The following is a 13,814-nucleotide window of genomic DNA, read 5'->3' as shown; positions in this document are numbered from 1 at the left end:
TATTTTAACTCTCTACATGGAGGAAGCCAACCTGCTCCTTTTTGATCTTCTTCTTTGGCACAACTTCAGTGGATTTCTCAGACTCTGAGCGGGTTCGAATCGATCTTCTCTGTTGCTTCTTTTCTACAGAACCTGAGGAAGGAAAGGATTCTATTACGCGATTCCTTCTACTTCAGCTTAGTGTGATATGTTCAGTACCGAGTCAATGGCTGTAGTAATGAAAGCAAAACTTTTTTTGCTCTTTTGATATTGAACAGACTTTTTAAAAACAGTCAGTTCAAAGGGTTGGTTTTTTTTTTTTTTTTTTTTTTTTTTTTTTTTTGCGCCAGCTGGAGCCCTGATTGCAGACAATACATCTAATGGAGAGAGGTCTGGGTTCAGAAAAGACACCAATAAAAGGGTGAAGGGAAAGGCTGGAATCTACATTTTTGGAATAGGGTGACAATTTGTTATGGCATGTCACTTTCAGAGCCTCCAGTCTGATTGTTTTCTAATTAACTAGTTTGCCTTTTGCTTTTTTTTGGAAGGTATCCATAACTATAAAAACCTCATTATCTAAAATGTCTTGGTATTCTAAAGATTCAGAACTTACATTCCAAACTTTCACTCTCCAAAACATGCTTTTCTGGGCCTTTGACTTGATGGTCAGGTGAATAAACTGATTTATCAAATTTCAGAACTCTAGATATTAGTACAAGTTTAGTCAAAAGCTAGGCTACCATAGTTGCAATAAATAAAAAAATTGACAGCTTTAGATAAAGATTTCAGGATGCTGAGAAAAAAATTGAAAACAAATGGTGATCAATGGACAGGAGGCTATTCTAGCAGACAAAGACTAAAGAATATGTTTCTTAAACTTATTCCCTGGAAAACAAACTCAGATTAATAAGGGTGATTAAGATACTTGAAGACACCAGAACACAGGCTAATTTAAAAAAAAAAATGGCAAGGGCAAAGGAATATTCTGTGTTACAACACTGCTCCTGTTGAGAAGCATCTACACAGCATTTGTAGAATGTGCAATTCTTGAAACCAAGCACATAATTAAAGGTGTAAGACTGACAGAAAAGTCCAAAGTTCAAAAATTCTATTTTATCATGAGTTACAGTCTTGTTCTTCAGCATCAGGTATTTTCGACCTAACAGGATAGAAATTAAATATTTTTTATATTTTTTTCAAATGATTATTATTTAGAAGAATAAAAAATGCGGATCTGGAATTTTTTGTATTATGTTAAGAAGATTCATTATTGGAGGCCATAAGTGTCTGTGCTGCTTCCGTTGATATTATGCTATATATCTAGAAAAAGAGGTAGGCTGTAACCAAAGGCTGGAAATTATTCCAGAGGACTCTAGAAGCATGGAACTTCACCCTTCCCTTATGCACTTGATGATCTATTGTTAATCTTGCTTTCTCATTATTTAGAAAATTGTGCATTTAAATTGGTGCAATGGAAGTTGATAGGAACAACTGGCAAATACAAATGGTTTTATTTTTAAAAGGGACACATTTTAGAACGTTGTATGTTTTGGCGGAGAATCTTAGTGCCCCTCAGCTTTAGATTCGTTTCACTTTTGGGTCCTTGAGAGTGTTCCCATATTGGGATTAAGAAGGCAAGAGTATACCTCAAATTTTACTGCGTATTAAAGTTGCTCTGATTGGCCCAAGACACCTGATCTGCAGCCCCTCCTGTGTCACCTCTATGTTCATCTGGCATGCCTTGTACTATCCATGGAAAGGGTTCCCTAATTTTGGACAAGTCTGACTAGGAAAGTTCAACTAATCAGTATTCTTCTTTCTTCTCTATGCTCAGCACAGCAGAAGGAGTTATGTTGTGATGGAAGACCTGTATCAGAGAAGATAGTGCCGCTGGAGACTAATGCCACTTCGTATTGGATGCCAGTGGTATGCCTAAGTAGTGCAATATGCACTTTGTGTTCCCCATTCCCCAAAGGTTCAGCGCATCACCTCCACAATACTCTTATCCCACTTCTGTGCAATATATGAACAAGAGCTAGATTCAGACTGGTTTATAACCAGCAGTGCACCTCACTAGCTACCAAATCATTGGGTCAGTTTTGTTTCCATTTATACCTCCAGTCTCCCCTTTAAACAGAATTCTCAAGGTAGTTCTCATCAGATTCCAGGTTACAGAAACAGATTTTCCCCAGTATTATGGAATTCTGTACATCTCACTGTGGCTTATGCATCAGGGCTCCCAGAGTCATTCTGTAAAATACTTTACCGTAAAGGTATTCTGAAGTTCCGGTGACCTTAAATTTGAAAAAAGGACTTCCAGTTATGTTCCATGAGAGGGGATCAATAATTGTCTGGACTTTGGAAATGGCTTTGAAAGTGACTGTTTGGAGTGTATACTGAAGTAATGCTCATGCACTGTATGGGGTGTTATCAGGTGATGTTTTACGTATCCAAAAAACCTGAGAAAACGAAAAAAAAGAGGCTCAGAATTCTCACCCTCCCTATGCCTTAAGAGCCACTGCGAATTGTGGAGGTGATGCCCTTCATTTCCACGGGACGGAAACAAAACAGAGCACCTCCTCTGTTGTTGGGCAATTAACAGAGTAGCAACAGTTTGGAAAAAGCTGCCAGAACCATAGCAATTATAAACTGGAGAGACAAAGATTGTCATCAACAGCAGATGAAACCCATCTTGCTCACACCAGGGTCAAAAAAATCCAGAGTGCTCATATTGCATTTGAAAGTCCTCAGGCACAGTCTGCTGTGAAAACCCAGGGGATAGCAGATTTAAAGTAACACTACATAACAAGAATTATATATGCCGAGGAGCTGAACTGTGTGGGCTGGGGAGAGTGTTCCAATATATGCAGAATGGTGTGAGGGTTTTTTGTTTTGGTGTCTTTAGCTTTATTTTTTTTGTTTTGAAAAGAGAGCTAACTACACTAGGACCAGGTCCTTTGCACAGCTACATAACTAAAGCAAGGGTGACACTGAATAATGTTACAAGATAAAAAAAACTATTAGAAAGAGTAGTCAGTTTTATGGCACCTAAGCTGAACCAAACCCCCCTTTTCTGGTTCCAGACCAAAGACAACTGTTCATCCTGCTGTTGAGTATAAAATGAATGCCTTCTGATCCCACCCCAAGCTTACTTTTCACATAATCATTATTAAACTAGGTGTTCTCCACAGTCTATACTATCTATAATATGATTACAAACATATGTCCAAACACATAATATCTCTGATGTGTTTTCCACATCGAAGATAAAGACCGTTTGGCTGAAATACTAAAACCAATACAATAGGAGGAAGGACTTGAAAATGGAGTTCAGTTGAGAATGACTGAAGTTGTTTCTCTCCCCCATCATCTTCCACCCTACCTCTTTCTATAGTATGTCTTATCAATTTTCTCCCAGAGACTTTCTGCTGGGATTAGCCCATCCCCACTGAAAGAAGAGCCAAACCCATAGCCATTTCTGAAGTCACAGCATCAATAATCATCGATTTTCTGCTCCAAGGTAAAAGTAACTCATTCAATTTAAATTCTCACTCTTCTCTCCCTGCATGTGTGTTAAGTTCAGTTTCTTCAGAGAATTTGTCTTAGGCTTTCTCTTTCCTATTCTAAGCCTCTAGATACTCTTGATTGCTTCACACTTTTTTCTCTTAAAGACACATACACAGTGCCTAACAGAGTGCTCAAAGTGCTTCAGAAAGGTATGCATTATCCCATTTTATCAACAGGATTAATTGAAGCACCGAGATATTAATTATCTCGTGCAAGGTCACACAAGAAAACAGTAAATTTGGGAGTAGAATTTACTCCTGATTCATAAAGTCTGGCTCCAACTACAAGAATATGCTGATTTTTGCCTCATTTGTTTTGGTCCTAATTGCTACTTTTGAAATTTGATGCCAAAAGCTACTGTAATGGTTTGCTAACACAGAACCATTTTACCGCCTCCCAACTTAGTGAACTATTACACTACCCATTGTTCCCTGTCTTTTCTCCACCACCACAGCCATCCCATAAATATGTTGACTTGCTTCAGACTGGCCAAGCATCCTTCCCTCAAGTCCAGGATTCTAACTGGCTTAGCTAAAGGCAGTTCACCCATCACTTAAAATACTTAGAGCCATAAAGATCACCCCTCCAAGTAACTGCACCCATTGTGGATTACATATGCCACGTTTGCTGCAATCATTATGTAAAGAGAAATACGTTCATAATGATTTTCTAATTCCTGAGGGAACCCTGACTTTTGCATCCTGTTTAAAGCTCATTTGTTAAGATTTAGTCAAGGAGTCCCAACCTTTGCCTACCTGTTGACCCAGAAGTTGTTTCGAGTGAGGATGGATTTTGTGCAGTGGCTCTCTCATTTTTCTGGTTTGATGTAGAAATAAGCTTGTCTTGTCCCTTGACACTTATTTCAGTTTTGTTACCAACTCCCTTTTAAAGAACACAAATAAAGATAGTGATTTTCTGATCAGACTACCATGCAAATTAATTCAATAACCACAAAGCCTACTAGGAAATCACTTACAACTTGAAATTCAAGCCACAACGTTGATCATTACCATGAGGGAGAACAATTTAGAACCAGTGAGGGAAACCTCCTAAGACAGACTCCAAGTTTTCCCCCTCAAATAAATATACTGAATGCACCAGTCTCTCACTGAACAGCACGAGTGGGTTTTTTGTTGTTGTGGGTATTCCTAAGGTGCCTATCCACAGAAGAGCTCCAGTATATAAATTTAAAAGTACAGTAACTCCCCACTTAATGTCCTCTCCCTTAATGTTGTTTCCATCTTATATCTCTGCTCAGTTACAGAACATGCTCCATTTAAAATTCGCTACCCCCCCCAGCACCTCCCACCCGCTGGCACACCCCACAGATGCCACCTGCCCATAACAATCAGATGGCTTGCGGTGTTCAGGAGGGAGAAGGGGAGGAGAAAGGCCCCTCCTTCCCCTGCCTCTTGAACACCACAAACCAGCTGATTGCCAAGGGCAGGAGGCAGGGGAGGGAGTGGGGAGGCTGTGTGCTGAGTCCTCGCTCCTCCCCCGTCCCTCCTGCCCCCTGAATGCCACAAGCCAGCTGATTGCCCTGGGCAGGAGGGAGGGGGAGGAGCGAGGACTCAGCACACAGCCTCCCCACTCCCTCCCCTGCCTCCTTCCTGCAGCAATCAGCTGGCTTGCACTGTTCAGGGGGCAAGGGAGGGAGAGGGAGTGGGAGCCTGCAGCCATGTCCTTGTTCCTTCCCCCTCCCTCCTGAATGTGCAAGCCAGCTGATTGCTGCAGGCAGGAGGCAGGAGCGAGGACGCAATGTGTGGAGTAAGGAGGGGGAGAAGAGGCGGGTCAAGGGTAGGGGTTTGGGGGAAGGGGTGGAGTGGGCAGTCCAAAGGCTGAGCCCCCCCACCCCTGGTGCTTGCAGAGTTGGGGAAGCTGCATCTATGCAACGTCCTTCTCCTAGCCTATGGCACCTTCAGCCTCCTTGCCTGCCTCCAGTGCCAGTGGGCTGTGCCCGTGTGGGGTAAGGTGGAAGCAAATCCCAACTAGAGTACTGTACGGCAAAACATTTTTTTTTCTGGAACCTAAGCCCCCCATTTACATTCATTCTGATGGGGAAATTAGATTTGCTTAACATCCTTTCACTTACAAGTCGCATTTTTCAGGAACATAACTACAACGTTATGTGAGGAGTTACTGCACATATATGTCCTCAAGGAAGACAGGGCAGAAAAGTAAGGCAGCCAATTAGCCCCACTACTGCTACTTACACTGACTGAGGGGTTGCTGATGATCTGCATGAGACTAAGAGGTAAAAGTTATTTTAAAAAATATCTTTACCACACAGGATTGTTCATTTTTTTGCTTTTAACTCACTACTTACGCACCATTTTGTAATCTCACCTGTTGCAAACAGGCACCAAAGTGGTAGATCCAATTTAACCTAGAAGGGCTGAGCAGCTCAATTCTGATTTAAAGTGGGAAACTAGAATTAAACAAGTGGCTTGTTGTACCTATTGATTTCAGAAGTTCTCAGCAGTAGCTTAATGGTTTTGTAGAAACTTCTGTCACTAAAACCAAAGAGTAACTCTCCACCCTCCATTTCTTAAAAAAACAGAACAAAAAAACCCCACAGACTGTTGGTTGTACTAGCCCTTGTAGTTAGTAAAGTTTTAAGATGTTTCTATTTATGGGGGCTACTGATAAAAAGCAGGACCTGACAGATTTAATGTAGTATCTAATAAAAGCATCCTGCATGGACCATCACATTTTGAAAGTTGGTGGACACTTAAGTTTGAGCCTCATATTAAATATTGTGGGTGGGTGTTATTTACAGACAAAGGAGTTAGTAACAAATAAGTGTGTACCTTGGTAGAGTAAACAAACTGATCGATGAATTTTCCATCTCCAGCAGCATTCTGTAGGGCAAAAACTTGTTCAATTTTAACAACTGGAGACATGTTACATTTTTGAAGATCCAAACTCCCTTTATGCATGGTTATTGAAGCTGGTAAGGATTTTCTGGCTGCAGCTGTTTTCCATGCTATTTTCACAGGCGGTGGCTCCTCTTCTTCCACACTTGACTGCCTCCTTTGACTTTGCCTTCGCACCTCAGTATTTGATAATGAGGGGGATGTGGATTCCGCATTGGTCTGTTCTGGCTGAGCGTTCAATGCCGGTTTAGGCCGACGATTCTTTTTAGCCTCTGATTTAGGGGCAGCAGTCTTTTTGGCTTTGGACAAAGCCTCCTCTGGCTCCTTGTCTATATAAATGAAGGTATATTGTTCTATCCTTTCTTCCCGAGTCATTTTCAATGCTTTCTCAGCATGGGCAATACCAATATCCCACTGAGCACGCTCTCTTTGTGGCCTTGGCTTACGAATCTTTAAGACAAAAAGAGAACTCTATTACATGTATTTTATTTAGCTTCCTGGCTACATTAAAATAAATGTTCAATTAAAATAAACTAGTTTAAAATGTGGCCCTGCTCTACAAAATGACCCTATGTAAGCCATTCCAATGACCCTGATGTAGCTCAGATTGCAGGTGAATGTTTTTTCAGTTTACAAGATATTTCTGGGGACCAGGCCTGCAAACTCAGACTGGAATTGACAGTCAAACTGGATTCTTACTGGGCCATACTTCACCATCACCAGGGAAATCTGTGAATCATATTCTGCTCTGAGCAACCCCTCTAAAGACAATGGCAGGCAAAGTTTAATCCACAATTCTGTAGATATATGAGCCAGAAGATTATCCAATTCACCCACTTATTTTAATCCTGTTTCTTCTTCTAAACCTCTCACTCCCCATTTATTACTACTTCTAATTAACTTAAATATCTACTTGAGAAGCCCACCAAAAAACAGTGATAAGTCTGATGGTCTGGCCAATAGTTCCCTTCTCAATTAAACAAATACAGTAGATTTCGCTTAAGGGCAATTCAGGTATTAGCAACTTCTGGTTAATGGCAACATATGGCTGGGAACCATCCATCCCATTAATATCAATGTTGATAGGATTCGGATATTAGCAACAACATGCCGCTCGCTTATCAGCAACATTTTTTGGAAGAAAGGAACCATCTGCAGGCATGTTTGTAAGGCTACACCCCTACAAGGAAACCCTGGGATATGTGGAGCACCCTCTGCAGGCACATTTGTGAGGCTGCAGCCAGGAGAGGAAGTGATGGGACATGCCTCCTCGGACTGCAGCCTCACATACCCGCCTGCAGCCAATGCTCAGCATGTCCCAGTGTTCCCTTCTGGGGCTGCAGCCCAGCAAAACTGAATGCACACAGGGACCACACAGGAAGGGGCAGCAGACAGAGAGGAGAGGCCATGGGCAGGGCAATAGCAGGGAGGGGGCTACAGCCCAGATGCCAGAGCTACACAGTACTTCTCCCTGCCTTCTCCAGGATCCCTGCCAGGGGGCTGCACTAGGACATTCTGAGACGCAACCAGGGAAGATTTCAGAGTAGCAGCCGTGTTAGTCTGTATTTGCAAAAAGAAAAGGAGTACTTGTGGCACCTTAGAGATTAACAAATTTATTTGAGCATAAGCTTTCATGAGCTACAGATCACTTCATCGGGTGCAGGAAGAGGTACTGTGTGCAGCTTTGTGGGCCCCAACACCCCCACTCCCTGCGGAAAGCTCCAGCATCAGGGCTGCACCTTCACTCTGCTATTCTCCCTGCAGGCAGGTTCACCTCCCAGCACTTCCTTCCCTGGTTGCTGCCTTGCAAACCTGCCTTCCATTTATTAGCAATTATTGGATAAAAGCAACTTTTGCTGGCAACTGAGGGACTGCTAATAAGCAGAATCTACATAACATCAGAAATGTATAGGATAGCGATGAGAGCATAAACATTGCTATTTAAAACGTGCACTGCTTTCTAAGGAATATATTAACAACAGAAACACTGAAAATTAGTGATCTAATATTTATTCTGAAGTTACACACACACACACACAAACACACACACAAACTAAGTGTCCAGAAATGGACTACAGCCAAGAAAGTTACTGAAAGGGGACGGGGGATACAAATATTTGCATCAATTTTGCACTGGGGATAAAACAAGCTCAGATAACACCTTATCCATAAGGAGGACATAAGGGCATGTGGAAACATTTAACTATCTTTGCAAAGTATGATTACTTAGTCATAGGTGGAATGCACACAGTACTTTATTTTTCCAACATTCGAATATGAATCAGTCTACAATAGGTTTCAGGATGGGTCCCCTTTGTAAGTTTAGATTTTACTTTGATAGACATTGTGGATAATATACTCTGAATTGAGTGCTGAACATACCTTCTGTTTCTCAGAGTGGTTGCTGGCTTGCTTAGTAGCCTCTGCCAATAATTGTTCATACTGTTTATGTCCTTTATACTCTCGAACCCGCTTCTCATGCACCCATGCCCTCTCAGGCTGGTTGCTAAAAAACTGAACATGGTATTCACGGGCACCTGAAATTAAAACACACTCTAGTAAGCAGTACTATCAACTGAAGTCAGTTCATGTGTTTACTTGGCTATATTAGCCTAACATTCTTACTCCACTCCACTCATTCAATTCTTGCAGACAGAAGTTCTCCTTAGCTCTATAGAAGCTAGAAAGTAAAATGCATGCAGCTCCATTTCTTACACATCTGATATGGTTTTTATAAAAGTGCCTATATAAGATTATGCAGTCAGACTAAAAGCTAAACTAGAGCTACTAAATCAATTTGGGGGGGTGGGAGGGAGCGGCTACTCTAACATCTTAGCCATCTAGTTTTTGAATTTGCTTGAAACTCATCTTTATTAAATAGAAACATTTAACAAAACTAAATTTCTGTGAGAAATTGAAGTTGCACATTTATGTATTGTAACAACTTTTCACAACACTTTAGAAAGTAAAGAGGCATTGTCCCTGCCTTCAGGTTACAGTCTAAGGGTGGCAGTACCTGGTCCTCACACTGAGCAGTATCACTGATATCAGTAGGACTACTTTTAAGGATACTAACTCAACAAGAGTTAAGTGGCAGAATCTCTCTCTAAACTAAGTAAACACACAGTCTGAGAGCATACATGCATTTGTTTATTCATATTACTAACCTAGGAATCATGCAATGTTTTGTGCGACTGAAGTTTTCCTATTTAACAGGCTGCATGCTTAATCCCATTAGGAAGACCATAAGGGCCAGATCTTCAAGTTGGGACCAGGGGAAGCTAAGCCAGACCAATGAAGTAGCTATGGCAATCTTGGGGTTTTTTTAAATCATTCAAAATTTCATTTTCAAAATATCCAGATGTCAATTACCCGCAAAAATGCCACTTAGTGGACAACTTGTTTTTCTTTAAATTCATTCCAAAATAACTTCATCGGTTATTGTTTTTACATGAACACACGTATATTTGTTCTAAAACCAATATTAGGAAAAAAAGATAAATCAAAATTAATCATTTAATCAGTTGCGTACTTTCCTCTGATTTTTTTTAAATGAACAAAAATCAAGACAATTCTGCATTTCTGAATTGCACTAGGTGAACAACAACAGAATAGATCTGTTTGTGTCACATTGAGAGAGTTAAAGTTATTTTTTTGGCTCATCATTGCTAACTTCACTCTGGGAGCACGCTCCCAATTGGCATAAGTTGTCAGTTGTATTTTATAACAGTATTTTTAATTAAGGAGCAATTACTGATACAGTATCTAACATGTCCACTCAATGGTTCTCTTTCTTTACCTCTTGTATTAATTTTGGTATGAACCTCAAGCTGTGGATCACTTGAAACCATGCAAGGCCACCAAGGATAAGTTCCCACCTTGGACCAGACTAGATCGCCAACCTGAAATTTGATGGCAGTTGTAACTTGTGTTGGAAGAGAAGGCGAGAACTGCTGGACCTATAAAGAAGATAACGGTCATATCAGCTGCAGAAGAAAACAATTTAATACCACTCACTAATGCACAATGATTCATAAGGTGCTTTGGTTTGAATTTTTTTAATTTTTATTTCTTCATCAGTTTAGTTTTTCCTCTCTTCTTTCAGCTGGCACTTGATGGTCAAATGCAACCATGACAACAGGGGACACAGACTCCAATTGCATGGTTCACTGAGGACAAGCAATGATTGATAATAAAGACATTTTAAAGGGGAGAGATCACCACAGAAAGTTTCTACTCAGTAAACCAATTATAAATGTCATTTTGGTGTTGCTTTATTCTGTCATCATATACAATTACAGTGAGCACTGGCCACAATAATAATTATATAGGCATTTCCAACACCAGTGATTGATTTTTCTGATAATAAGGTATAAAATGTTCATACAGTAATGAGTCAGCAAGACAATTTCTATAATACTAAGAGTCCAAGATGTGTTAATTTACATAAGTACTAACCGGGGTTTCCTCCAACAGTATATCTTCTCTTGGTCTTTCTGATAGCACACTAAGCCTCTCATTTGGTCTCTAAGAAAAGGGTAACAATAAGGAGAAAACAGGAAAATACAAGTAAACAGGGTAAGGGGATGGTAGAACAGAAGAACCCATCAAAAAAAAAATAGGAGCAGGAGAAAAATAATTAGCAGAGAGAAAAAAACACCACCATAAAAATCAGAAAACATGATCAACTCCTTATGACTGATCTACGTTCAGTTTTAAAATACTCATCTCTCCCAAACTACTTGATATATTTTCATTATAGTAGCACCCAATCAGATCAGGGTCTCATTGTGCTAGGTGATGTACAATTTACAATAAAGAAGTAATTGTCCCACAGAGCCTACAATCTAAACTGAGATACAACTCCGAGGGAATAGGGAAGGGAGAAAAGGAAACTGAGCAGCACACAGTTACACACTGTAAATTGGTTATATAAATAGACAGCAGTATTAGAGTTATTTATTGGTTTAAAAAAACCCCAAGAAATATGAACAACATTAGTTGGCAGTTCACTTTAGACATTATATCATAGACAGGTTTGTAGGAAGGCTCTGAAAGAGAACAGGGTAGTGGCTTTACAGGTTAATATGAGGAGGGCAGGCATTCCATGCTTAAGGAATGGGATGGAGGAAAGTATTATGTGCATGTGGGAAGAGGAGATAAAGGTTCAATAGGAATTAGCATTGCCAGAGGAGTAGATACGATAAGGCACATGATATAATAGCAGATAAGTAGATAGCTAGGTTGTGAAGGGCCTTAAGTGCAAGGACCAGAAGCTTGCGTTTAATATGGTGGAAAAGCGGTAGTCAATGGAGACACTCAAAGGGAAAGGCAGAGGACGTTAGTGGGAAGGGTGTGGGTGACAAAGCATTCAGTCAGAAACTCTAATATACCATTCAGCTAGATTATAATTAGTCCACTTAAAATGAAGATATGTTCCCATGAAATTACACATTAGCCCCATGATAATCATACATGCATGCTTCACACTGAAATGTCTAAAAAACGTTCACTTAAAACACACCAGCTAGTACATGTCAATTAGAGCTCTCAACATGTGTTACTTTAGATACATAGAAATGTTAGTACTTCGTTTTAAAGTGGCACACAAGGGTTGTTCTCTACAAGTTGTCTAACCTCAACCAAATAAATACTACAAATTCTTCCGTGCTACACCAACCTGTTAATGGCAAATATACCCATATCTTCTGCCTATGTTTCTACTACAATGAGCTGACAAACTTTATTTCTGCCAAAACTATTGAGCTAATCACCCAAAAGATAGTCCAAACAAAAGATTGCATACTTCTCACTTAGTTTCCTAGAAGCAAATTCTAACCAGTTGTTTGACAAACCAAAATTCAAAGCATAAAGTTCAATGTTTTAAATTTTGATAAAGTTTTGATTCCATATTCATTTTATTTTAAATGTAAACATTCCCCTGAAGAGTTTGGGTTGCACTGGATTTCTACATTAGAAGGAGGAAGTAAATGACTACAAATCACTCGTTTCACTGCCCATATTGAATAAAATGCAAAATGTAAACTTTTAAAAATTAATTTAAATTTTCAGTATTCAGAGGCATTTGAAATATGGATATTAACTTTTAAAAAACTTTAGCTTGACAGTGTCCCTTGAAAGGCAAGCATAAGATAGAAAGTGGGCAAATTTAAAATAATTCCAGTTCCTCGTAGACAAAGTGCTATACTACACTAATTACCATCTCTTGCAGGTCAATAATCCTTTGAGTGCAGGTACAACCCCATATACCCATTATAGGGATACAGCATCTTTAAAACCAGACTCCAAGAGTTTGGGGAATTTTAGCTGCCAGATAGAGCACATGACTGAAGGAGGATCAAGTGACTGGGAACTATGACTGCCTGTGGGATTATATAAGGCAAAGATTTTGGCTCAGTCTGGGGGATACCTGGGAAGATGCTCTTCATGGTTGCCAGGCAGCAGGTCTGGATCAACAAAGTTCCCAACACAGAGAGAACTGGGACAGAAGCAAGATTCAAGAGAGGCCCTGCTATGGAAGCATGGCAAAGCTATGATACAACACTGATTAAGGCCTGATGCAAAGGTGACTGTCAATGCTAGGGAAAGGGCAAGAAAAGAAGCCCAGATACAAGGGTGAATACTTTGCTGAATTATATTAACAAACCAGATTAAAGAAGGTTTGATTTCATTGGAAACACAGTTATGCAGCATTTGCTCTAAGAAGGGAAACTGAGGCACAGCAGCATGCAGAGGCAGAGCTGGTATAGCAACTGTGTGAAACCACCCAAACTGGCAGTTTCAGCAAAGGCACCAAGGATCAAATAAACTGCCATGAAGACTAACCTTTCCCCTACATGTGGGCTAGGGAAGGCAGGTATGAGGCACACTGGCAAGGGATGATGTCTAGGGGGAACTTGCACTGCTGCTGCCCATGCTATATTTTTGGTTAATGGTTCGTCAGCCAGACACCAAAACTGGCTTAAATACAATGGATCTCCAAAAGCAAGAGAAACACACACAAACAATCCAACTAACTATATTCTGTTAGACAACTTGTTCTAAGTTCACACTAGCATTAGTCACTCAATAAAGTCATACTGAGCTTCATTAGTGACAACTGCATGTATCAAATCTGGCAGAAGTTCAAAACCTTAATTGATAAGTAACCTCCATAAGATGTAATCAACAAAGAAAGAAAAGAAAAGAAAAAAGAAAAGAACAAATAAATATAAGCTTTGAAATATAGTTTACATAGGCAGCTAAAAAAATTTAACATGCATAAGACTTTAAATTTAAGTCAAAATGGACCTATTGCAGTTCTCATTTGCTAAAAGTGCAAACATAAGGTAACACTCAAGGCTGTGGATTGATGGTTAAGCCTATGAACCA

The 13,814-nt window shown here is 40.0% G+C and overlaps 1 protein-coding gene across 11 annotated transcripts in view; it reads right to left on the bottom strand.

Annotated features, from left to right (window-relative positions):
* NSD3 (nuclear receptor binding SET domain protein 3) overlaps positions 1 to 13,814 on the bottom strand; it is a 70,467-nt gene that overhangs the window by 33,094 nt on the left and 23,559 nt on the right. For all 11 annotated transcript variants that reach the window (XR_006277155.1, XR_006277156.1, XR_005290311.2 and 8 more), the window contains 6 exons: positions 10,881 to 10,949; positions 10,222 to 10,381; positions 8,805 to 8,959; positions 6,357 to 6,872; positions 4,302 to 4,428; positions 32 to 132 (listed from right to left, as the gene is read on the bottom strand). Coding sequence is in view for 8 of the 11 variants with exons in the window: in XM_043503135.1 (XP_043359070.1) it covers positions 32 to 132; positions 4,302 to 4,428; positions 6,357 to 6,872; positions 8,805 to 8,959; positions 10,222 to 10,381; positions 10,881 to 10,949 (1,128 nt within the window). In the remaining 3 variants the exon portion in view is untranslated. The remainder of the gene's footprint in view (positions 1 to 31; positions 133 to 4,301; positions 4,429 to 6,356; positions 6,873 to 8,804; positions 8,960 to 10,221; positions 10,382 to 10,880; positions 10,950 to 13,814) is intronic.

The sequence above is a fragment of the Dermochelys coriacea genome, chromosome 26, assembly GCF_009764565.3.
Source record: "Dermochelys coriacea isolate rDerCor1 chromosome 26, rDerCor1.pri.v4, whole genome shotgun sequence".
NCBI lineage: Eukaryota > Metazoa > Chordata > Testudines > Dermochelyidae > Dermochelys > Dermochelys coriacea.
This window is presented reverse-complemented; position numbering and strand designations above follow the sequence as displayed.